Raw genomic sequence first — 25987 nt, forward strand, 5'->3', positions numbered from 1 at the left:
AATGAGTAAATGAGCTGAAACTAGCAAATGTTGACTAGGATGTGCAGAGACTGGAACCCTCATACATGCTGACTCCCACAAAGGTGGTGCAGCTGCTCAGAAGACGGAACAGGGATTCCTCAAAAAGTAAAACGCAGAAATACCATGTGACCCGGAAACCCTATACACCCAAAGAATTTAAAATAGCTGTTCAAACTCATACTTGGACACAAATGTTCATAACAGCACGAGTTATAAGAGCCAAACAGTGGAAACACCCAAACGTCTGTGAAAGGGTGAGCAGATAAATTGTGGGACAGTCACTCGCTGGAATATTATTCTCCCGTAAAGAGGAATTAAGCACTGGTACATGCTACCACCTGGACGGACCATTGAGACGTGCCCTGGGAAAGAAAGCAGACACAATATGGACAATATTGTATGATTCCATTATACGAAATCTCCTAAAGAGACAACTCCACAGGGAGGAGGAAAACAGGGAGTTTAGCTGGGGATGGTAAGAATGTTTCTGTGGTAGGTAACAGTGGTTGCACAGTTCATTGAAATGGTTGATTAGGGGGCGCTTGGGTGGCTCAGTGGGCTGAAGCCTTTGCCTTTGGCTCAGGTCATGATCCCAGAGTCCTGGGATCGAGTCCCGCATGGAGCTCTGTGCTCAGCAGGGAGCCTGCTTCCCCCTCTCTCTCTGCCTGCCTCTCTGCCTACTTGTGATCTCTGTCTGTCAAATAAATAAATAAAATCTTTTTAAAAAATGGTTAATTAGATGCTAAGTGAACTTCACTTAAATAAAGTGTGAAAAATTTATCGTTTTCTGACTATGATGTCTGGGATTTGCTCCAAAATAATGAAATGGGGTGAAGATACAAAACGTTTAAAAAAAAAAGACAACTTTGGTTTGCAAAGATAGCAGAAATGAATTGGAAGTGGATGAAAGCAGAGCTGCAGCCAAAGCGCACATGTGAGGACTGGGCTCTGGAACCTAGGAGGGGGCTGGAGCTGAGCGGCTCCGAGGGCATCCTAGATCCCGCAAAGGGGCTGTTCGGCAAAGCAAGGGCCCAACCTGGCGGGGCCTGGAGGGTGTTCTTGCTGAGCAGCGGGGACCCGGTGGGGCGGGGCGGGGCGGGAATCCAGGACTGCCTTCGGAAATCACCTCCTCCCACACCTTGAACTCACACCCTGCGCACCGCGGAGTCAGTCACCTGCATCTCGACGAAGCTGGGGGAACTATCAAACACGGACGGTCCTTCAGGTTGGGCGCGCGCCGCCGTGAGACGCGGCTGGAGACGCGAGGAGACCGGCGGGGCCTGGCCGCCTCCTCCGCCCGCATCTCCACTGAGTCCCCCGAGGGCTCTGCGTCCTCCCCAGGGACGCGCGGGCCCCAGTGCGTCCTCGGGCCCTCGAGGAGCGCGGTGGGGTACAGGCTGCTGGCTGGGCTCTGCCGGCTCCGGGCCCACCTGCCGGCACCTGCCAGGTGCGCCCCCGCGCGCTCCGAGCCCAGGGCGGGCGAGGTGGGGTGGGGCGGGGCGGGGCGCCACAGGCCCCGCCCCGGGGCGGTGCCGCGGGGCTCCCCTGCCCACGCTCCTAGTCCGCAGGGTGCGAGCCGCGCCGCGCCCCTGGCGGAGCTCTGGGACATGGAGGCCGCTGAGCCCAAGACCCCCGCGTGGGCGGACGCAGCCCGGCGCCTGGCCCGCGGCTGCTGGTCAGCGTTCTGGGACTACGAGACGCCCAAGGTGATCGTGGTGAAGAACCGGCGCCTGGGCGTCGTGTACCGCGCGGTGCAGCTGCTCATCCTGCTCTACTTTGTGTGGTGGGTGCGGCTGGGCTGGGGGCGCAGGGGCGCCGGGGCCCGGAGCCGCGGGGAGCGGCGGGGGAGGGTCCCGGGTCGCCTCCAGAGCGGCGGTGCCCGTCCCGCAGGTACGTGTTCATCGTGCAGAAGAGCTACCAGGACAGCGAGACGGGCCCCGAGAGCTCCGTCATCACCAAGGTCAAGGGCATCACCTTCTCCGAACACAAAGTGTGGGACGTGGAGGAGTACGTGAAGCCCCCCGAGGTACGCCTGCCTGCCCCGCGTGCCCCCCAGGAAGGAGTGAGGGGTGCCTGCGTCGCCCGCCTCGGCCGACCATCCTCTCTTTCTGAGCCCAGGGAGGCAGCGTGTTCAGCATCATCACCAGGATTGAGGTCACACCCTCCCAGACCCTCGGAACCTGCCCAGAGGTGAGGCCAGGTGGAGGGCAGAGCTGGGTCCAAGGGAGGGCGCCAGCTGTGCCTGCCCCAGAAGCTGTGGGGATCCTCACCAAGCTGTCTCCTCCCTAGAGTATGAGGGTCAGCAACGCCACCTGTGACTCGGATGTGGACTGCGTGGCCAGGCAGCTGGACATGCTGGGAAACGGTCAGTGCACGCCGGACGGGGGTGGGATGGGTTGGCGCCCCTTGTACCCTGAGCACATATCTGCCCGCAGGCCTGCGGACCGGGCGCTGCGTACCCTACTACCAAGGCTCAGCCAAGACTTGCGAGGTGTCCGGCTGGTGCCCGGTGGAAGACGGGGCCTCTGTCAGGTGTGCACCCGGTGACCCCTCCTGCCTGAGCCCCAGCTGACAGCCCAGCGCTACTCTGTTCCACTCCTTTCTCTCCTCACTGAGCAGTACCGTGGTGTGCTGGGTGGGGGACTGGGGTGGGAGACTAAACACATCCAGTCTGTGCCTCCTCAGCCAATTTCTCGGCAAGATGGCCCCAAATTTCACCATCCTCATCAAGAACAGCATCCACTACCCTAAATTCCAGTTCTCCAAGTAAGAGCCACGAGGGTATGGTGACAATGGGCTAAGGATGGGCACTGCCTCCCGGGAGCGCGGGGTTTGTGGGTGCAGGGCACCTCCCGTTGCTGGGCCCTGTCTGCAGGAGCAACATAGAGCACAGGAAGGACGGCTACCTGAAGCGCTGCACGTTCGATGAGGTCTCTGATCTCTACTGTCCCATTTTCAAGCTGGGCTTCATTGTGGAACGGGCAGGGGAGAACTTCACGAAGCTGGCTCATACGGTGAGGGGGGCAGCCGAGGCACATTGGGGGGCTAGCTCTCCTTTCAGATGCTGACCCCTATTGCAGACGAAGGGTCTGCCAACCCCCTTTGCAGTCTTGGCCAGCCCTGGCCCTGTTCAGGCAGATGAAGGAGAAACGTGATCAGCCAGCCCATCTGGGCATGCAAGGCTCCTGCTAAATTATTGACTCCTGGTCACATAGCTGGCCACTGCTGTCCCCTCATGCTTCAGCAGTGGGGCCCACCCAAGCACCCCAGCTCTCAGCCCTGAGCTGCCCCAGGTGCCCCAAGATGAGCACCCGATATGCAGTCTCAGGGCAGGACTCCATGGCCCTTGAGGGCCCTCTGTGTACCCTCCCTGACACCCATCTCTGTGCCCACTTCTGGGCAGGGTGGCGTCATTGGGGTCATTATCAACTGGGACTGTGACCTGGACCTGTCCGCGTCAAAGTGCAACCCCAAGTACTCCTTCCGGAGGCTTGACCCCAAGCACGTCCCAGCCTCATCTGGCTACAACTTCAGGTACCTTGGTCTCGGGATGCCTGGTTCCTCGTCTGCCCTGGCTGCAGTGGCTCCAAGATGACGGGGCAGGTGCTTGAAGGTTCAGTGCCTCAGGGGCTGGTGGTCTTGGAGCGTCCCGTGTTGGGTGATGGGTGAGCACCCACCACCGTGCTCCTCAGGGTCATTCTTTCCCAGGTTCGCCAAATATTACAAGGTAAACGGCAGCACCACCCGCACACTCATCAAGGCCTATGGGATCCGCATTGACGTCATCGTGCATGGACAGGTGAACCAGCCCGCTCTGCCTACCAGGGACTCAGGCAGGCCCAGGACTGAGCTGGCACAGCCCCATCTCCCCCACCCTCCCTTGAGCCCCACTTGCCCCAGACCCCACAACCATCTAAGGCAGCCTCCCCTCCTAAGGCAGGGAAGTTCAGCCTGATCCCCACCATCATTAATCTGGCCACGGCACTGACCTCCATCGGGGTGGTAAGGAAATGCATGCTGGGTATGTGGGGGCTTGGTGGTGGAGTGGAGGGGAGTGTCTCTTGGGCCCTCACATGTGGGTCTCGGCCCAGGGCTCCTTCCTGTGTGACTGGATCTTGCTGACATTTATGAACAAGAACAAGGTGTACAGCCATAAGAAATTCGACAAGGTGTGCACACCGAGACGCTCCCCTGGTAGCTGGCCTGCGACTCTGGCGCTTGTGCTGGGCCAGGCCCCTCCCCCACCCCACCCCTGCTCTGCAGACCCTGGCCAAGCAGGCCAAACCCTGGCTTCCCCGTCCGCATGGCTTTGCCCCACCTCCGCCCCCAGTGAGCAGATGGCGGACCCTCCCCAACAGACGGCGGGACCAGAGCTGTGCACCTCCGGACCTTCCCAACAGGACTCCACACTCTCAGACCCCCGAGGTCTGGCCCAGCTCTGAGCCCACCACATACCTTCCATGACGCTGTGTCAAAGGCTCTGCCTGGCAGGGCCCTGAAGTCTGTGGTCCCGAGAGACCCAGGCCCTGCTCCCCCGGCAGCCCACGGAGACCTGCACGCTGTGCCTGGGGGCCCTACCCTCACACTTCGACACTGTGAGACTGGGAACCACAAGACCCCTGTGCAGTGGGGCAGTGGGCCGACACCACGTGCCTGGCCCCCCAACTTTCCCCGGGGCCGGGGTGGAGTGGGTCAAACTGCCTCTTTGTCCCCAGCTGACCTCCCTCCCAGGCTTCTCAGCCCTACCCCCTCCCAGACCCTTTGCTTGTCTCGTAGCCAAGAAACCACACATCCAGAATCCAATAAACCTGTGACCAGACCCTTGGGCCTTATTTTTCAGGAAAAGTATCTTGAGGCCCTGAAGAGAAACACTTAGGAGGGTCCTTGAGTGTGGGAGCTGTGGGTGCCTGTGGTCCTGACTCCCCTCTAACCAGCCTGGCTGCAGAGTGCACGGGCGCGTCTACCCCCACATCCAGCCAGGTCACGGTGACATCCGACTGTGGCGGGGTGGCGTGAGCAGGAGGAACTCAACTGCGCCCAGCACCCACTCTGCAGTTAGCTTGCCTACCAGCTGAGGGTGGGTGTGTCACCCCAGACCCAAACCTCAAAATATGGGACAGGATGGGGACTCTGGAGGAGGAGGGGAGCCAGGGAGTAGGTGATGAGAGTCTCACTAAGGAAAACCCTGGTTCTTGCTCGAAATACCTGTGCAAGCACCCCAGGCCCCACTTAGAACAGGGCCGCAGGAAGGGCAGGAATTAATGCTTCAAGGGGGACAGACAAGGCAGGGCCAGGTTGAGGGGCGCACAGGCCGGCAGCAGCGGATCTGGCCTGCAGATAATTGGTTAGCACACCCGGAGATGCCACAGCAGTCATTACATTCAGCGACTCTGCCTGGTGCCTGTCTGGCCAGGCCCCCGCCTTGAGGGGCTGCCAGAACTTGGCTGGACAGCGGTTTCCCTGGCAACGGGGACGGCAAACAGGTCTGAGGCAGCACGGGCATGCTTCGCACAGATCACCTCGGCTGGGATCCCATCGCTCCCAAGGCCCAGTGAGAGCTCAGACCCCGCCCAGGCCCCCAAGTCCCCAGGTCCAAGAGACGCTGGCAGGTGGCCAGAGCCAGCCCTCCCACCTGCCCACACCCACCTGGGCCAGCAGTCACACACACCTGAGAAGCCCCCACCTAGCCCCCTGTCCGGACCCTTCTAATCCTCAGAGTAGGAGCCCAGTCACCAGTGCCAGCAGCATCCGGGGTCTGGCTTGCTGACCTCCAGCTCTAGTTCTGGAGAAACTGGCTTTTCGAGTTGGGGCTGGACTGCAGCTCAAGGACCACAGCCAGGGGTTCAGGTTTCTCATTCTCAAGCAGGAGAGTCACCCTGGGGCCCTCAGCCGCCCCAAGCTGGCCTCTGTGGGAGCCGCCCTGCTGCAGGGACACGGGGGGGGGGGGGGGGGTGGTGGCAGTGGGCAGGCCCTCCGCCCCACCCCCACCCCCGCACTGGGGCTTCTCTGGCTCTGCTTCCAGGAAGCCTGGTTAGCCCCCTCCTCCCCCACCCAGCCCTAATTTGATTTAATCTCCATCTGGGGGCTGATGCAGGCTCTGTCCACCTTCCAGCCAGTGTCGGGTTTCTCGTGGCCGTGGGGCCTAGACACACCCAAAGCGCAGTACCCAGGGGCCAACGCACACGGCTGGACCGATGTCTGCTGCTCCTCCTCCCATCCCTGTACAGACCAAGACACCTTGCACATGTACCATAAAAATTTCAAGAAATGTAAAGCTCAAAGAATAAAAGGAAGTTCACAGTGTAATACTGAGAAGTTTGGCAAAAAGGATGAATTTAAGCCCGGCTCCAGAGCCCGCAGTGGCCCAGAGCTCCCCGGAGGCTGCCATTTGGGGTCTGCGCATATGTTTCAGTGAGCCTGCCTGTCGCCTCCCTGACTCGGCCGTTCCTTTTCTGCTCCCAGTCTCATTTAGTCAGAAGCCAAGTGTGGGGTCGGTCCTCCGGGGCCACCGACAGAAGAGCGGAAGCAGCGGCCCAGCGATCTTCCCGAGGTCACCGGAAGGCAGGCCCCGTGGCCCGGGGCTCTCCCTTGCCCAGCCCCACCCGTACGGAGCGCCGCGCGTCGGGCCCCACGTCTGCAGCCGCACTCAGCTCCGAACACGCCGGCGGCAAGCGTCCAGCGTTGAGGAGGCCACAGCCCTGACCCAGCCGCTCTGCCGCAGGCAGGTGAGGGCAGCAGGCCCAGGGCTGGCGTGCCCCGCTGGCGGGGGGAGGTCGGGCAGGCACCAGGCTGACGGCAGAGCAGGACCACGCAGCCCCACCGACGCGGCTGCTGCTGCTTTCTCCAACTCTCCCAAGACGTGGACCCCTCAGAGCTGAAGGGAAAAGCCTAAAATCTTGCACGTGAAGAAATGATTTCCCCAAACCCGGGCCCTAAAGTGAGATGTGGAAGTCTGATAGATGGTGCGCACCTCCCCTCCCCTGGGCCCCCAGACTCCCTGCCGCTGTGGGGCCCTCCTCACGGCATGGGGGCGTCGGAGGGCAGGCGCGCCACAGCCCGGATTCCAGTCTCGCTGCTGCACACAAGGGGTCTGTTGTCACATGAGCCCCGGCCCCTGTAGACCCTGCTGTGACCAGGAAGTCTCCAGACAAGAAGCCCAAATCCCGGGAACTCATCGTGTGAAAGACGCCCAGGTCCCCATGGGGTTCGGCACTGGATTCCCGGGAAATGGCCCAAATCCTGCTGGCATCAAGCTATCGGGCATGTTCTCTGCGGTAACAAGTGATCAAAAACCGGGGTCGCAAACTCCCACCAGGCGACCCGTAGGGACTCTGCCCAGACAGGAGACCCCCCTGGGCAGCAGAGGAAGGACAGGACGGCCGGGAGGCTGCTCAGTCAGCAAGACACAGTCCTAGGGCCCCGCCCTGCAAACACTGCTCAGGCCCAGAGTGGGCTGCCCTGACCACAGCCGGGGCCCAAGGAACCCAGAGGTGGCAACGCTTCCTGCTCCGGCTGGTTCAGGCCTCTCCTGGGCCCCATGACCTGCTCCCCGAAGCTCCCTGTGGCTGGTGTTCCTTGGTGCCCTGTCCTGGACGTAGTCACAAGCTTGGGAGGTCAGAGCCAGAATGGGGACGTGGCTCGAGTTGCTACTGGCCCAGCTGAGGGTTCTTCTGTAGCAACCACTCCAGGGTCTCCATGAGGTATGACATGCCATAGTGCTGGGCAATGTTCTGGAAGATTCCAATCTGCTCCATGAAGACCTGCAGAAACGAGCAGTCACAGTGAGACCTGGCCGCAGAGCAGGCCCCGGCGCGTCAGCGGAGAAGTGGGTGTGGGCAGATGGAAAAGGCAGCAGGGTCGGCTGGCCGTGGGAGCCCCACCTTGGTGCGGATGGTAAGGGCGAAGGCCCCCGCGCAGCTGCAGTACAAAGGCATGTTGGTCTCCTTCACCCCCCGGCACTTCAAGCAGATCTGCAACGAGGAGCAGCCCTGGTGAGGAGGTCCGCGGCCCAGGCCAGTCGCCACCAGCAGTGGCCAGTCGTTCAGCACGTTCACTCGACAGGCCCTCCCTGCCCTCCTCAGCCCTGGCCTTCAGCTCAACCATGAATAAAATGCGAGACTTTGCGAGAGTATTTATCCAAACGTGACAGCCGCTTCCTAACCCCCTCAGAGTGAGCACTGCACCCTTGACTCTGCGTCCTGGGGGCTCCTCACCCCTGCTCCGTCCTCGGGTCTTCACATTCCAGGACACCCCCTCAGATCGCTGCTCAGATGTCCCCGGTTGGCGGGAATATCCCTCCATCCAACACTGAAAACTTCCCTGTTTCTTTCTCTTCCCCGTCCATTCTCCTTACACTCACTGTGACTTACACACTCTCATCTTGCTCACTGTCTATCCCCTCTTGCTACAACGAGAGGTCCATGGGGCCAGCCCTGCCCCTGTAGGAACCCCAGAGACGTATAAGAAGAAGTCAAAAGGTCGCTGCCTGAACCACGGGGTGGTCACCTCAGAGGACCAGGTTGTCCTCAGAGGACCAGGGCCAGGCCCACTGCTCACCAGGTCCTGCAGAGTGAAGGCCATCAGCTTCTTCTGCAGAGCTTCCACCAGAGCCATCTCGATGACGGAGGTGTCGTAGGCAACCTGACAGTTGGAGCAGAGCCACTGCGGCAGTATGGTCCCGTCCTAGGCAGAGGAAGAGAGGGCCAGGTCAGTTCTCTGTGCAGCCTTCTGCTCAGCCTTCCCCAGGGCCGGGGAGGGATCACGTGGTACACGCAGGGGCACTGTGGGCCCAGAGCACCGCCACCGCCAGGTGTGTTTACAAGGACACTGTTCTGGTGCGTGGCAGCGAGGGCCTTTTACATCAGAACTCGCAGGGGCGCTCGTGAGGGGGTGCCGGAGCATCTCCTGTCCTGACCGACGGCAAGGACACGGCCGCTGCCCACCTGAGAGAAGGAGGACTCCTTGCACAGGTCCAGGTCCCGGCAGAAGTTACAGCTGCGGCAGATGACCTCGGGGAGCACGTAGGAGCGGCAGGGGTCTCGGAACTGGGCCTCCTCCGAGAACTCGCCCACGTCCATGAGACGAAGCAGGTCTCGGTTCAGCTTGTTCACCTGGTTTGTGATGTTTGTGTCCAGAGACAGCACCTTCAGAGAATGGAGCCCGAATCAGGGATGGCCCCCTGGGCCTTCCTACTGTCAGGACTGGGAAAGCATGCGGGGGACTCTTGGAGCTGCAGTTCCTCGGCACGCCCTTGCCCCTCCTTTTTCCTGCGGGGAGCATCAGAGGAGGGGAGTCGCGGCAGCCACACCATTGGATCCTCGGTGTGGGGCCCTGCATGCAGAAGCCCTGCCCCAATTCCAAGGCTCACGGTTTCTGTCAGCTCCAGGGGACTCTGGGGCACACTGACATGCCCTCCCGTCCTCCTTACTGACTCCTTCCTCCTCACTGACCGTCGTCCTAAATCGACGAGACTTCGCGGTCTCACTCGCAGAATGGGGGATTTCAAGCCCCGCTGCTGGGGGGGCTCCCGCGCCCACCTAGAGAAGCCTCTTCAGCCTCCCACTAGAGCCCGTGCAGCTGACGCTGGGAAGCCTGGCTCCCATGGTGCCTGCAGACCACGGAGGAAGCGTGTAAAGCCCTATCCCGATAGGAGAGGAAAGGACAGGACCGACATCTCTGGAGATCTCTCCCACACCACAAAACCAAAAACTGCTTGGAAGACATTTTTGAGAGAACAAGTTATAGTCAAATTTGAAGCCCACCACCCTATCCAGTGAGACAAGTAGACTATGGCAAGGAGGTAAATTTGCAAGTACGTACAACGAGGATCGACAACCTGTTAGGCTCAAAAAACCTACAGATTACAAAGTTCTGATGAAAAAACTGGATTGAGGGGCGGCTGGGTGGCTCAGTGGGTTAAAGCCTCTGCCTTCGGCTCGGGTCGTGATCCCAGGGTCCTGGGATTGAGCCCCGCGTCAGGCTCTCTGCTCAGCGGGGAGCCTGCTTCCCCCTCTCTCTCTGCCTGCCTCTCTGCCTGCCTGTGATCTGTCTGTCAAATAAATAAATAAAATCTTAAAAAAAAAAAAAAAGAAAAAGAAAAAACTGGATTGAATTAAAGAGAAAAAAAAAATGAAAAGAGATTTCACTAGTGAATTCTCAAACATCTAGGAAAGAATATTCTGCATAGTATCTTCTGGGAAACACAAAAGGGAAAACACATTTAAACTCATTTTATGAGGCTAACATCACCCTGAAACCAAAGACAGTAAAGAAAACAGCAGACCAACAGCTTTCGTGTGCACTCAAAATCTCCAATAAAACACCAATAAACCGAACCCACTGATCCATACAAAGCACAGCTCATCCTGACCAAGTGGGACTTACTGGTCGCAGTAACTCCAGATCTCAGGAACGCAAGGCTGGATCAACATTTAAAAATCAGTGCCATGGGGCGCCTGGGTGGCTCAGTGAGTTAAAGCGTCTGCCTTCGGCTCGGGTCATGATCTCAGGGTCCTGGGATTGAGCCCCGCATCAGGCTCTCTGCTCAGAGGGGAGCCTGCTTCCCCCTCTCTCTGTGCCTGCCTCTCTGCCTCCTTGTGATCTCTGTCTGTGTCAAATAAATAAATAAAATCTTTTTAAAAAAATAAAATAAAATAAAAATAAAAATCAGTGCCGTATCTAGACGGCCAGCAGACACACAAGAAGACACCCAACATCATTCGTGATCAGGGAAATGCAAAGCAAAACCACAATGAGGGACCACCTTGCACCTGTCAGAACGGCTAAAACAAAACACACAAGAAACAGGTGTTGGGGAGGAGGCAGAGAAAAGGGAGCCCTCGTGCACTGCTGGTGGGAATGCATGTTGGTGCAGCCGTTGTGGAAACAGTGTGGAGGGGCCTCAGTGAGTTAGAAATAGAGCTGCCCTAAGATTCAGTACTTCCGCTACTGGGTACTTGCTTTAAAAAAAGAAAAGAAAAGAAAAGGAAACACTAAAAAAAGATAAAAGAAAAAGAAAACACTAATTGAAAAAGATCTGTGCACCCCTACGTCTACTACGGCACCGTCCCTGCGTCTACTACGGCACCGTCCCTGCGTCTACTACGGCATCGTCACTGCATTTACTATGGCATTATTTAGTCACCAATTACGGCAGCAGCCCAAGTGTCCCCTAAGTGAATGCATAAAAAAGATGTGATACAGGAGACAGGTCTGTATACAAATACAGTGTGTGTGTCTACACAGTAGCACTAAAGAAACGGAAACTGAAGTTTGAAAGAGTCGGCACCATCACAATAGCACCAAACGACCTGAAAACCTTAGGTGCAAACGTGTGCGATATTTATGTGCCGAAAACCCCACACACTGCTGGAGAAATGGAACATGACCCGGAGAAACGGGAAGATACGGGGTTCACAAGCTAAGAGCCTCGGCACTCAGACGTTAATCCTCCTAAAATTATCTCGATCAAAATGACTCCAACTGGGGCGCCTGGGTGGCTCAGTGGGTTAAAGCCTCTGCCTTCGGCTCAGGTCATGGTCCCAGGGTCCTGGGATTGAGCCCCGTATCGGGCTCTCTGCTCAGCGGGGAGCCTGCTTCCCCCTCTCTCTCTGCCTGCCTCTCTGCCTACTTGTGATCTCTGTCTGTCAAATAAATAAATAAATAAATCTTTAAAAAAAAAAGACTCCAACCAACATTCTAAAGGGATTTTTTTCCTCTGGGTAGGGAACTGATATACTGATTCAGATGTTTCTATGGAAAGCAAAGGAACTAGATGGACTAGCCAGAGCGATTTTGAAAAAAAAAATAAAATAAAGTCAAAGCAGTCACACTGTCCGGTGTTCAAGACTTACTGATAAAGTTACGTAAATCAAGACGACACGGGTTAAAAAACAGTGAGGTGGATGGGGATCTAGAAGACCCGTACGCGCACACGGCCCGGTAAGCTTTGACACAGACACCAAGACTATCCGACGCAGAGAGGCCAGTCTTTTCAGATCAGTAGTACTGGGATCAATAGACACACTGACACAGAAATACCAACCTCGGTCTAAAACATGCACACTGCAGAAAAATTAACTCAAGGGCACCCAGGTAGCTCAGTCCGTGAAGCCTCTGACCCTTGCTTTTGGCCCAGGTCGTGATCTCATGGGTCGGGGGATCCAGCTGCTCCTTCCCACCCGCCCAAATTGGGCTCTGTGCTCTGCTTAAAGACCCTCCCTCTACCCCTCCTCTCACTCTTATATAGGACAGTAAGAGCTCACCCTATTAAAAAAAGTCAATAAACTAAGGGGTGTCTGGGTGGCTCAGTCAGTTAACCTTCCGACTCTTGACTTCAGCTCAGGTCATGATCTCAGGGTTGTGAAGTCCAGTCCCTTGTCCAGCTCGAGGCCCTGCTTAAGATTCTCTCTCTCTTCACCTCCCTCTGCCCCACCCCTCTAAGAAAAAAAAATTTTTCAAAGATTTTATTTATTTACTTAGAGTGAGCGAGAGGGAGAGAGAGAAAGCGCACAAACCAGGGGAGGGGCAGAGAAACAGACTTCCCGCTGAGCAGGAAGCTGATGCAGGACTCGATCCCAGGACTCTGGGATCGTGACCTAAGCTGAAGGCAGAGGCTTAACCCACTGAGCCACCCAGGAGCCTGAGAAAAAAAAATTTTTGATGAATTAAAGTTAAGATCCACTCACCAAAAAAATACTGTTAGGAGAATTCTGAAAAAGTAAACCAAAGTTTGGAAAAAAATGTATGAAGAACTCTTTAAACTAAAAAATAAGGGGCACCTGTGTGGCTCAGTCAGTTAAGCATCTCCTTTGGCTCAGGTCATGGTCCCAAGGTCCTGGGATCAAGTCCTGCATCAGGCTCCCTGCTCAGCGGGGAGTCTGCTTCTCTCTCTCCCCCTACCCCCTGCTCATATCCACCGCACCCCACTCTCAAATAATCTTTTGTTTATAAAAACCCTCAAAAATAAGAAACATGACCTCAAAAAAAAAAAAATGACCTCATTTTTAACAATGGGCAAAACATTTACACATTTCACCAAAGATGTATGGACAAAAAACAACCATGTGAAAAAACACTCAGCATCATTAGTACTGGGGAAATACAAATTAAAAATGAGATACCACCACACACCTATCCGCAAAGCTCAACTTCTGAAAATGCCCGAGTTCTGGGAGGCACCTGGAGCAGCTGGCCGCTGGTCATAGGCCGCCAATGGGAATGCAAACTGGACCGGCCACTTTAGAAGTTCGCATCAGGACAAGACCCAGACAATCCCCCTCCTCCATCTTTATCCCATAAAATGAAAGTTCCAATAAAATGAAACGTATGCTCACACAAAAACCTTTATGAAAATGTTTAGAGCAGGGGTGCCTGGGCGGCTCAGTGGATGAAGCGTCCGCCTTTGGTTCAGGCTGTGGTCCTGGGATCGAGTCCCGTGTGGAGCTCCCTGCTCGCAAGGAAACTGCTCCTCCCTCTCCTCCCTGCTCGTGCTCTCTCTAGCTAGCTCTCTCTCAAATAAAATCTTTAAAGAACAAAGAAATGAATGTTTATAGCAACCCCAGTCTTAAAAATGCAACAATAAAATCCCAAATGTACTTCAGCCACTGCAAGACCAACCCCGGCTCTTCTGCACGACGGGAAGCGTCTCAGTCGCAGAGCGGGACAGAGAGCACCGGCACAGGCAGCAACGGGGAAAGAGCACGGACCCCTTCCGCCGAGTCAAAGAACCAGACGGAAAGGGACATGACTGTGCAAGGCCGGACAGGAGGCTCCAGGCCAGGGCAGGGCAGGCGTGCCTGACCCCTGCGGTGCCTGTTTGAACCCCGCCGTCAGCGGCTTTAGCACTCTGTGAACGCTCCCACAACCACACCCCACAGAGTGACCTGCGCATGCCTGTCAAGAAGCACAGGGACACGGGACACTGGAACAGACAGGTTGGCGCGTGCCAAGACGGGTGCCCTGTTCGCAGGATGGTGAAATGTTCTGCATCCCGACTGTGCTGGAGACGTGGCACTGTGAGTCTTTGCCAAAACTCACACGCCACATGTGAACAACGGTGAGACCTCACTGTAGGGAAGTTATCCAGATGTTGAAAATTGTGCAGTCCACAACAGTGGCCAGACGGCACACTGAGCTACTCCTTCCACAGCAGCAGCAGTCACCTGAGCCCGGCCCGGAAAGGCAGTTTGCGGGAAGGTAACCTGACCCGCAGCAAAGCCTCTCTCCGACAGAGGGGACGCCTGCGCAGGAGCCATCCGGTAATACGATCCCATGGCGCGCTCGGCCTGCCTTTCCCAGAGAGGCATGGAGCAGCCAGCAAGCTCCCCCCCACCGCCACGCACATCATGGCGTGTTCCGGCTCCCACCAGCCACCAGATCACGCACACCCACCATTTCACCACTCCACACGTGCCTCTCGCCAGCACCCCCAGATCCTCCTACCCCAGGGCCTTTGCATGGACCTTGTCCCTGGGGTGGAACTGGCCAGGCCCTGCAGGTCAATGGGGTCTCACCATGGTCCCCATCTTCCTCACCGGCCCTGCCCCATTCCTCCGAGCCCACCTACCCCTCACTGACGCACAGGCTCCTTGAGGATAGGGGTCTCTCCTGTCTTATCCCCTTCTCACCCCCAATGCCTCCCACAGCAGCTGCACAGAAGGGGCAGCAAATGATGATGGAGCCACCTGAGTATGTCCTTTGGGCAACTATGCCTCCCCTGCACACGAGTGCACGCCCCCCACCCACCCACGAAGTTGCCCTCCCAACCCCGCCCTGCGCACACGGACGACCTCTCCCCACATGGATGACCCCCCACCCCCACCCCACACATGAGGCTGCTCTCCCACCCCAGCTACCTCCCCACCCAGCCCCGCACACCACCATGACCCCATGCCCCCAGAGCCACCTGTGCACAAGGTTGCCTTCCCACCACCACCCCATGCATGAAGCTGCCCTCCTGCCCCGCCCCATGGACCCTTGGGCCCCAGCACACACCAGTGTAGATGCCCTGCCCCGCAGGTGTGGGTCGCAGCCTCACCTTGCACACGTACTTGACGAACTCGAGCGCGGGGTTGTTGAGCACCAGGTGGGAGCCCGGGAGCAGCGGGAACATGCTGGACAGCTCAGCGGAGTTCCGCGAGCCCGTGACCTTCTTCTGAATCTTCTGAGTGATGCTGAAGAAGCTCTGCGTGAGCTCGTTGGCCACGTAGTCTTGGGAAAAGGTGATCATTCCTGGGAGGGCAGGGAGGCGGCTGTGTCCCCCGTGCTGCGACGGGGCGCAGAGGGCAGGAGTCGGGGGGCCCCAGGGGACCCTGGGACACGGCCGGGGTGTGCTCACCGGGCAGGGCGCCGGCCACCGGGGCGTCCTGGGACAGCTGGCTGGGCCCCCGGCGTCTGAGGGGCGTGCTCCCCGGGGCGCTGCGCTGCAGCTCCTCCTTCATGCTGTGGTACACCGCCACGATGTACGCTGCGCGGAGAGCGCGGCCTTGAGGGTTAGGCCGCTGTCGCGGCGGACCCCCGCTGCCCCGGTGAACCCCCGCTGCCCTGGCGGACCTGCGCTTGCCGCGTCTGCTCTGGAGGGAAAGGGAAGACCTCGGGGCGCACACAGACACACAGTGGGGCAGCCGAGGCACGGCTCTCGGGAGCCCTGAGGCCGGGGCACGGCTGACCGTCCGCGCCGCCGGGGCACAGGTCTCCCCACGCACAGCGGGGCCGCGGGCCAGCGGGCAACTCACCTGACACGATCATGAGGAAGTAGCTCTGGCACGAGGCTGCCTGCGGCAGGAACTGCACGATGTTCCAGTTGTTTTCCAGCTTGTCCTCCACATCAGGCTCCGGCGCACCTTCCCCCTCCTCCTCTTCTGCCTCGGCCTCCTCTTCCTCCTCCTCCTCCTCTCTGCCCTCTTCTGGGGACCCCTGCGGTGACGCAGCCCCAGCCCCAGCTGTGTCCTGGGCCCAGCAGCAGGAAGCCAGGTCATTCCCCACCTGGCTCTCCCGACCCTTCTGTCCCATGAGGCTCACCCAGTCCCCCGCAGGACAGCTCTGAGGAGGGGGTCCCTTAAAGCAGAAGCATGCCACCCAGGGTGATGGGGACTCTCACTCTGTTCCTCCAGATAATTCACTTCAAGATTCTTCAACTCCCTCCTCCCAGGGCAGGAAGATCACAAGCGGTGACCTCGGGTGGCTTGCTCTCTTGTGTGAATCCCAGATCTCCTGGGCTGGTGACCCCAGTCCACACAGCGCTACTGCAGCTCTCTCCCATGTGACCAGATGCCCCTCTCGAGGGGGCCCTTCTCCTGCCCACAGGCCCTGCTTCCCCAGCCACGCTCAGTCCGGAGGGCAGGCAGACCTCGTGCACACCACACACCCGGCCAAGCATGGCTTCCCTCACCCGCACTTGCTCTCCTCCCCATCCACCTGCTAATAGACACCTGGCTTCACACGCCTGGGTGCCGCCCACACCCCCAGGTGTCACTTACACCCATCCCACTGGCCTGTTCCCTCCACCTTCAAAACACACCCGAGTCTGTCTCCCCAACTGCATCCTGCCCTTCTACAGCGCCACCCACAACATGGGGCCCTAGTGGAAGTCGGGCCGCCACGTCCCCGCTCAGAATCGCTCTATCACTAAAAGCCAAATCTCCAGCTTGGCCTTTGGTCCCAAGTGGCCTGGTCCGAGCTGCTCTGTGCTGCACCTGTGGGCGCTGCCCCAGGCCTGCCCTGGTGTCCCAGCCGTCTGACACTAGCCCCTGGCCTAGCTCTTCCATCCCGGCTTGCCTGTCCCCTCCTTACAGCCCCACAACCTTCCCATGTGAACCATCCCCTGCCCCACGGCTGCTCTCGGCCCCTACCCTGCTTTGTGTCCGTCTGAGTCCTTCCCGCGGCTGGGCTGTGTGTTCTCTGCCTGCCCACCTGCTCCTCCCTTCTCCCCAGGCCCCGCAGAAGCAGCGTGCTCTGTTGTGTGCTGCTGCGAGATGCAGCCTGGGGCCACGCCAGGCCCCCCGCCCGCAATCGCCAAATGTGTGCAAAGAGACAAATACAGACCCAAGGCATTTCAGATCCCCAGCCTCAGCGCTCCAAGATGGTCGGGCCTTACCTGTCCGCAGTGAATACGAGACGGAACGGTGCCTTTGATTCCACCGTAGTTGGAGGGATCCATCCAGAGAAGAAATTCCCAGGACCGAGAGAAAGAAATTGTCAGGGAATGGAAGAGCTCTTTGGAATGGATGCTAAAAAGAAGCAAAACAGAAACTGCTTCAGTGCAATCTATAGTTTCTCTCTTTTTCTCCGCTTTCCTTTTTATTTTCATACACGCTTATCCTGCACCTAACAACGAACTTAAGGTGGATTCAGACCGTAGGACCCCTCACACTTTCTAGAGAACAGCACAAACACACCGCTGACGAGACTCCTGCACCAACCAGGAGGGAGTGGCAGGAACCGGTGCTTGAGGGGAGCAGAGACGCAAGAGCTGCGGAAGGCGCCGGGGCCTCCCCGGGCGTGCCCTAAGCACGTGGAGCAGAGCGTGCAGCACGTGTGTGCCAGACAACACGAAGCTGGGACGAGGACGACTGAGTGCCTGCTGCCACCACTGTCTGAGAGCCACGTTAAGTCATGAGGCATCGGGGCTGTGCTCGCAACAGCCCTGCCTCAACAGAGGAGTCAAGAGCGCTCGACTACACGCGGCTCTGACCCTGCCTCCAAGTCTCAAGAAGTGCCTGGAAGGTTCTGTGTCTCTCCTAGCAACAGAGCTCTGGGGTATTCACAGAAGAACGAAACGCAAGAGCACCCAACACACAGGGCGTCCACACTGATTTGCAGCGGCTGGCGTCCAATCACTGTCAGCAGCTCTGCCAAGGAGCGGAAAAACACAACACGGCATCGGGAGAAAAACCTACCCAGCGAACACAAATCAGAGCTGACGCGAGTGTGACCGTGGGCAGAACAGGCCACATAAAAGGTTATTAAACCTGAGCTCAATGTAGTCACAGACTAGAACAAACACAGAATGTGCTGCACAGGCCCTAGGAACGCGTAAGACCCCACCGGGCCTCTCGCCGCGAGAAGGCCGCGGGATGGGACCAGCGGCAGGCCAAACCCTGTGGGAGATGATGAGCGAGTTTAAAGACACGACGAAGGAAATTACCCAAAAAGAAATAAAGAGAGAGAGAGGAGAAGTCAAGATGGCGGAGAAGTAGCAGCTGAAACTACTTCAGGTAGCGGGAGATCAGCTAGATAGCAATCTAAAGCAATCAGCAATCTAAAGATTGCAAACACCTATAAATCCAACGGGAGATCGAAGAGAACAGCAACTCTAGAAAGAGAAAATCAACCACTTTCTGAAAGGTAGGACTGGCGGAGAAGGGAATCCAAAGCGACGGGAAGATAGACCGCGGGGGGAGGGGCCGGCTCCCGGCAAGCGGCGGAGCAGCGGAGCACAAAATCGGGACTTTTAAAAGTCAGTTCCGCTGAGGGACATCGCTCCAGAGGCTAAACCGGGGAGAAGCCCACGCGGGGGTCATCGTGGCCTCAGGTCCCACAGGGTCACAGAAGGATCGGGGGTGTCTGAGTGTTACAGAGCTTACAGGTATTAGAACGGGGAAGCCGGCTACAGAGACAGAGCCGAGGAGTGAGCTCTCAGCTGGGGGTTACCTTGAACTGGTTGCAGGCTCGGTCAGCTCAGAGCGCGGCCAGAGGCCAGGGTGACGGGAGTCATTGGGCGCTGTTCTCTGAGGGCGCACTGAGGAGTGGGGCCCCGGGCTCTCGGCTCCTCCGGGCCGGACACCGGGAGGCCGCCGTCTTCATTCCCGCCCTCCGGACTCTACGGAAAGCGCTCAGGGAACAAAAGCTCCCGAAAGCAAACCCGAGCGGATGACTCAGCCCGGCCCCGGGTAAGGGCGGTGCAACTCCGCCAGGGCAAAGACGCTTGAGAATCACTACAACAGGCCCCTCCCCCAGAAGATCAACAAGAAACCCAGCCAGGACCAAGTTCACCTACCAAGGACTGCAGTTTCAATACCAAGGAGGGCAGAGGAATTCCAGAGGAGGAGAAAGCAAAGCACGGAGCTCATGGCTTTCTCCCCATGATTCTTTAGCCTTGCAGTTAATTTAATTTTTTTTTCTTTTTCAATTTTTTTTTCTTCTGCTATATTTTTTTAACTTTTACCCTTTTCTTTTTTAACTTTTAACTAGTTTATCTAATATATATATATTTTTTCCTTTTTATATTTTTTCTTTATTGGTTTTCTGTTTTTAATTGTTTTTTTTTTTTTCTTTCTTTCTGAACCTCTTTTTATCCCCTTTCTCCCCCCTCACGATTTGGGATCTCTTCTGATTTGGCTAAAGCATATTTTCCTGGGGTTGTTGCCACCCTTTTAGTATTTTACTTGCTCCTTCATATACTCTTATCTGGACAAAATGACAAGGCGGAAAAATTCACCACAAAAAAAAGAACAAGAGGCAGTACCAAAGGCTAGGGACCTAATCAATACAGACATTGGTAATATGTCAGATCTAGAGTTCAGAATGACGATTCTCAAGGTTCTAGCCGGGCTCGAAAAAGGCATGGAAGATATTAGAGAAACCCTCTCGGGAGACATAAAAGCCCTTTCTGGAGAAATAAAAGAACTAAAATCTAACCAAGTTGAAATCAAAAAAGCTATTAATGAGGTGCAATCAAAAATGGAGGCTCTCACTGCTAGGATAAATGAGGCAGAAGAAAGAATTAGCGATATAGAAGACAAAATGACAGAGAATAAAGAAGCTGAGCAAAAGAGGGACAAACAGCTACTGGACCACGAGGGGAGAATTCGAGAGATAAGTGACACCATAAGACGAAACAACATTAGAATAATTGGGATTCCAGAAGAAGAAGAGAGAGAGGAGGAAGCAGAAGGTATATTGGAGAGAATTATTGGAGAGAATTTCCCCAATATGGCAAAGGGAACAAGCATCAAAATCCAGGAGGTGCAGAGAACCCCCCTCAAAATCAACAAGAATAGGTCCACACCCCGTCACCTAATAGTTTTTTCAAAGAAAGTCCATTTTTTTCAAAGAAATGGAACAAATAATCCTAAAATTTATATGGAACCAGAAAAGACCTCGAATAGCCAAAGCAATATTGAAAAAGAAAGCCAAAGTTGGTGGCATCACAATTCCGGACTTCAAGTCTTAGTGACAAAGAGGAAATCCTGAAAGCAGCCCGGGAAAAGAAGTCTGTAACGTACAATGGTAAAAATATTAGATTGGCAGCAGACTTATCCACAGAGACCTGGCAGGCCAGAAAGAGCTGGCATGATATATTCAGAGTACTAAACGAGAAAAACATGCAGCCAAGAATACTATATCCAGCTAGGCTATCATTGAAAATAGAAGGAGAGATTAAAAGCTTCCAGGACAAACAAAAACTGAAAGAATTTGCAAACACCAAACCAGCTCTACAGGAAATATTGAAAGGGGTCCTCTAAGTAAAGAGAGACCCTAAAAGTAGTAGATCAGAAAGAAACAGAGACAATATACAATAACAGTCACCTTATAGGCAATACAATGGCACTAAATTCATATCTCTCAATACTTACCCTGAATGTTAATGGGCTAAATGCCCCAATCAAAAGACACAGGGTATCAGAATGGATAAAAAAACAAAACCCATCTATATGTTGCCTACAAGAAACTCATCTTAAACCCGAAGACACCTCCAGATTTAAAGTGAGGGGGTGGAAAAGAATTTACCATGCTAATGGACATCAGAAGAAAGCAGGAGTGGCAATCCTTATATCAGATCAATTAGATTTTAAGCCAAAGACTATAATAAGAGATGAGGAAGGACACTATATCATACTCAAAGGAACTGTCCAACAAGAAGATCTAACAATTTTAAATATCTATGCCCCTAACGTGGGAGCAGCCAACTATATAAACCAATTAATAACAAAATCAAAGAAACACATCGACAATAATACAATAATAGTAGGGGACTTTAACACTTCCCTCACTGAAATGGACAGATCATCCAAGCAAAAGATCAACAAGGAAATAAAGGCCTTAAATGACATACTGGACCAGATGGACATCACAGATATATTCAGAACATTTCATCCCAAAGCAACAGAATACACATTCTTCTCTAGTGCACATGGAACATTCTCCAGAATAGATCACATTCTCGGTCCTAAATCAGGTCTCAACTGTTATCAAAAGATTGGAATCATTCCCTGCATATTTTCAGACCACAATGCTCTGAAGCTAGAACTCAATCATAAGAGGAAATTTGGAAAGAACCCAAATACATGGAGACTAATCAGCATCCTTCTAAAGAATGAACGGGTCAACCAGGAAATTAAAGAAGAATTGAAAAAATTCATGGAAACAAATGATAATAAAAACACAACGGTTCAAAATCTGTGGGACACAGCAAAGGCAGTCCTGAGAGGAAAATATATAGCGGTACAAGCCTTTCTCAAGAAACAAGAAAGGTCTCAGGTACACAACCTAACCCTACACCTAAAAGAGCTGGAAAAAGAACAAGAAAGAAAGCCTAAACTCAGCAGGAGAAGAGAAATCATAAAGATCAGAGCAGAAATCAATGAAATAGAAACCAAAAAAACAATAGAACAAATCAACGAAACTAGGAGCTGGTTCTTTGAAAGAATTAATAAGATCGATAAACCCCTGGCCAGACTTATCAAAAAGAAAAGAGAAAGGACCCAAATAAATAAAATCATGAATGAAAGAGGAGAGATCACAACTAACACCAAAGAAATACAGACAATTATAAGAACATACTATGAGCAACTCTATGCCAACAAATTTGATAATCTGGAAGAAATGGATGCATTCCTAGAGACATATAAACTACCACAACTGAACCAGGAAGAAATAGAAAGCCTGAACAGACCCATAACCAGTAAGGAGATTGAAACAGTCATCAAAAATCTCCAAACAAACAAAAGCCCAGGGCCAGATGGCTTCCCGGGGGAATTCTACCAAACATTTAAAGAAGAACTAATTCCTATTCTCCTGAAACTGTTCCAAAAAATAGAAATGGAAGGAAAACTTCCAAACTCATTTTATGAGGCCAGCATCACCTTGATCCCAAAACCAGACAAGGATCCCATCAAAAAAGAGAACTACAGACCAATATCCTTGATGAACACAGATGCGAAAATTCTCACCAAAATACTAGCCAATAGGATTCAACAGTACATTAAAAGGATTATTCACCACGACCAAGTGGGATTTATTCCAGGGCTGCAAGGTTGGTTCAACATCCGCAAATCAATCAATGTGATACAACACATTAATAAAAGAAAGAACAAGAACCATATGATACTCTCCATAGATGCTGAAAAAGCATTTGACAAAGTACAGCATCCCTTCCTGATCAAAACTCTTCAAAGTGTAGGGACAGAGGGCACATACCTCAATATTATCAAAGCCATCTATGAAAAACCCACCGCAAATATCATTCTCAATGGAGAAAAACTAAAAGCTTTTCCGCTAAGGTCAGGAACACGGCAGGGATGTCCATTATCACCACTGCTATTCAACATAGTACTAGAAGTCCTAGCCTCAGCAATCAGACAACAAAAGGAAATTAAAGGCATCCAAATCGGCAAAGAAGTCAAACTATCACTCTTCGCAGATGATATGATACTATATGTGGAAAACCCAAAAGACTCCACTCCAAAACTGCTAGAACTTGTACAGGAATTCAGTACAGTGTCAGGATATAAAATCAATGCACAGAAATCAGTTGCATTTCTCTACACCAACAAGACAGAAGAAAGAGAAATTAAGGAGTCAATCCCATTTACAATTGCACCCAAAACTATAAGATACCTAGGAATAAACCTAACCAAAGGGACTAAGAATCTATACACAGAAAACTATAAAGTACTCATGAAAGAAATTGAGGAAGACACAAAGAAATGGAAAAATGTTCCATGCTCCTGGATTGGAAGAATAAATATTGTGAAAATGTCTATGCTACCTAAAGCAATCTACACATTTAATGCAACTCCTATCAAAGTACCATCCATTTTTTTCAAAGAAATGGAACAAATAATCCTAAAATTTATATGGAACCAGAAAAGACCTCGAATAGCCAAAGCAATATTGAAAAAGAAAGCCAAAGTTGGTGGCATCACAATTCCGGACTTCAAGCTCTATTACAAAGCTGTCATCATCAAGACAGCATGCTACTGGCACAAAAACAGACACATAGATCAATGGAACAGAATAGAGAGCCCAGAAATAGACCCTCAACTCTATGGTCAACTAATCTTCGACAAAGCAGGAAAGAAATGGAAAAAAGACAGCCTCTTCAATAAATGGTGTTGGGAAAATTGGACAGCCACATGCAGAAAAATGAAATTGGATCATTTCCTTACACCACACACGAAAATAGACTCAAAATGGATGAAGGATCTCAATGTGAGAAAGGAATCCATCAAAATCCTTGAGGAGAACAGAGGCAGCAACCTCTTCGACCTCAGCCGCAGCAACATCTTCCTAGGAACATCGCCAAAGGCAAGGGAAGCAAGGGCAAAAATGAACTATTGGGATTTTATCAAGATCAAAAGCTTTTGCACAGCAAAGGAAACAGTTAACAAAACCAAAAGACAACTGACAGAATGGGAGAAGATATTTGCAAATGACATATCAGATAAAGGGCTAGTGTCCAAAATCTATAAAGAACTTAGCAAACTCAACACCCAAAGAACAAATAATCCAATCAAGAAATGGGCAGAGGACATGAACAGACATTTCTGCAAAGAAGACATCCAGATGGCCAACAGACACATGAAAAAGTGCTCCACATCACTCGGCATCAGGGAAATACAAATCAAAACCACAATGAGATATCACCTCACACCAGTCAGAATGGCTAAAATTAACAAGTCAGGAAATGACAGATGCTGGTGAGGATGCGGAGAAAGGGGAACCCTCCTACACTGTTGGTGGGAATGCAAGCTGGTGCAACCACTCTGGAAAACAGCATGGAGGTTCCTCAAAATGTTGAAAATAGAACTACCCTATGACCCAGCAATTGCACTGCTGGGTATTTACCCTAAAGATACAAACGTAATGATCCAAAGGGGCATGTGCACCCGAATGTTTATAGCAGCAATGTCTACAATAGCCAAACTATGGAAAGAACCTAGATGTCCATCAACAGACGAATGGATAAAGAAGATGTGGTATATATACACAATGGAATACTATGCAGCCATCAAAAGAAATGAAATCTTGCCATTTGCGACGACGTGGATGGAACTAGAGGGTATCATGCTTAGCGAAATAAGTCAATCGGAGAAAGACAACTACCATATGATCTCCCTGATATGAGGGAGAGGAGATGCAACATGGGGGTTAAGGGGGTAGGAGAAGAGTAAATGAAACAAGATGGGATTGGGAGGGAGACAAACCGTAAGTAACTCTTAATCTCACAAAACAAACTGAGGGTTGATGGGGGGAGGGCAGTTGGGGGGGGTGGGATTATGGACATTGGGGAGGGTATGTGCTTTGGTGAGTGCTGTGAAGTGTGTAAACCTGGTAATTCACAGACCTGTACCCCTGGGGATAAAAATATATGTTTATAAAAAATAAAATTTTTAAAAAAAATTAAAACAAAAACAAAAACAAAACAAAACAAAAAAAAGAAATAAAGAGAGAAATTTTAAAAACTTTCAAAACAGATGCACCTGTGATTCTATACTAGCACGAATATCTTTCAAAAAAGAAAGTAAATTAAAGGCTTCTTGAGGGGCGCCTGGGTGGCTCAGTGGGTTAGGCCGCTGCCTTCGGCTCGGGTCATGATCTCAGGGTCCTGGGATCGAGTCCCGCATTGGGCTCTCTGCTCAGCGGGGAGCCTGCTTCCCTCTCTCTCTCTCTCTCTCTGCCTCCCTCTCTCTACTTTTGTTCTCTCTCTGTCAAAAAAAATAAAAAAAAAAAAAAAATCTTTAAAGGCTTTTTGAGGCTATGCAACGGTAGGAAGCATTCATTACGAACAGATCCATGCTATGAGCCCCCACAGGAATGTCCCTCAGCAGAAGCTAAACAGTCTCAGAAGAACGGGAGGGAGAACTCCGGTACTGCGAGCACCTGCTGGTGATGTACTCCACGTAGGCCAGTGCGTCTGCAACCCACCGCTTCTTCGTGCAGAGGATGATGCGGTTGAAGTTGGCGTAGACAACGGACGACCCCAAGCGCTTGAACTCAGCGATGAGCCTGCAGACGAAGGTTAGAACCACCGGTCACAGCCGCAGAGAAACCGCAAGACACCACGAGCAAACGCTGATTCCCGAACTAAATAGCTATCCTAAATATGCGTGAAATCCAGAAGCAAAAGTGAATGAAGATTTCTGCAGGGCAAAACCCACCACAAACAAAACCACATATAATCAAAGACAGGAGAAAACATACAACTTAGATCACACAAAAATGGCTGACTTTTATGTAGAAAGAACTCCTAGAGATCAGTGAGGAAAAAGTCAACAGAACTATAGAGAAATGGGAAAAGGACCTGAAAAGAAAGTTCAGAACCATTTATAAAGAGGATTGCAGGTGACAAATACATCCTAATAGCACTTTCCCACGTCAGTGGGCTGGGGACACGCGTCCCGTCACTGCCGGAGCATGGCCAGCTGTACAACTGTCCCCAGATCAGCATCTTCCTGGCTAGCTGTACTGTCTATGAACCTTGCATCAGTCCTGCTTGCTGAAGGTCATTCCGCAGATACATTCGCATGACCTTGGGTACAAAGCCGTTCTTCTTGGTGATCTCTAGCAGCCTGAGCCTGAGCGCCCATTAGGATGACACACGCACACGTGGGTCTCCAAGGTCCGCTGGTAACGAGAGGTGCAGCACAGCGCACACCAGGCATGACGACTTGTGCCAGAAGGAGACAGACAGACCGTGACACACAGCACAGCTTGGAAGGACGCCGCACAGAGGGCGACAGCA

General features: G+C 53.2%; 2 protein-coding genes across 5 annotated transcripts in view; one reads left to right on the forward strand and one right to left on the reverse strand.

Annotated features, from left to right (window-relative positions):
- The first annotated feature begins 1628 nt into the window (after nucleotides 1-1628).
- LOC111139780 (purinergic receptor P2X 2) lies at nucleotides 1629-4463 on the forward strand. The gene is given in 11 exon segments (XM_022492166.1): nucleotides 1629-1804; nucleotides 1912-2047; nucleotides 2140-2211; nucleotides 2311-2386; nucleotides 2457-2553; nucleotides 2707-2802; nucleotides 2900-3035; nucleotides 3425-3555; nucleotides 3730-3820; nucleotides 3958-4023; nucleotides 4113-4463. Coding segments are annotated over 11 exon segments (1428 nt in total).
- Nucleotides 4464-6305: 1842 nt separating this feature from the next.
- Nucleotides 6306-25987, reverse strand: part of LOC111139773 (DNA polymerase epsilon, catalytic subunit) — a 54144-nt gene continuing 34462 nt past the window's right edge. For 3 of the 4 annotated variants that reach the window (XM_022492150.1, XM_022492152.1, XM_022492153.1), the window contains 9 exons: nucleotides 25126-25251; nucleotides 17117-17249; nucleotides 15756-15969; nucleotides 15359-15487; nucleotides 15059-15252; nucleotides 8964-9164; nucleotides 8578-8703; nucleotides 7902-7991; nucleotides 6306-7781 (listed from right to left, as the gene is read on the reverse strand). In XM_022492150.1, coding sequence (XP_022347858.1) covers nucleotides 7668-7781; nucleotides 7902-7991; nucleotides 8578-8703; nucleotides 8964-9164; nucleotides 15059-15252; nucleotides 15359-15487; nucleotides 15756-15969; nucleotides 17117-17249; nucleotides 25126-25251 — 1327 coding nt within the window. In that variant the 3' untranslated portion in view covers nucleotides 6306-7667. The remainder of the gene's footprint in view (nucleotides 7782-7901; nucleotides 7992-8577; nucleotides 8704-8963; nucleotides 9165-15058; nucleotides 15253-15358; nucleotides 15488-15755; nucleotides 15970-17116; nucleotides 17250-25125; nucleotides 25252-25987) is intronic. The other variant, XM_022492151.1, reaches the window with a different exon arrangement.

The sequence above is a fragment of the Enhydra lutris genome, unplaced genomic scaffold (genome assembly GCF_002288905.1).
Source record: "Enhydra lutris kenyoni isolate GAN:26980312 unplaced genomic scaffold, ASM228890v2 scaffoldscaffold117, whole genome shotgun sequence".
NCBI classification, from domain to species: domain Eukaryota; kingdom Metazoa; phylum Chordata; class Mammalia; order Carnivora; family Mustelidae; genus Enhydra; species Enhydra lutris.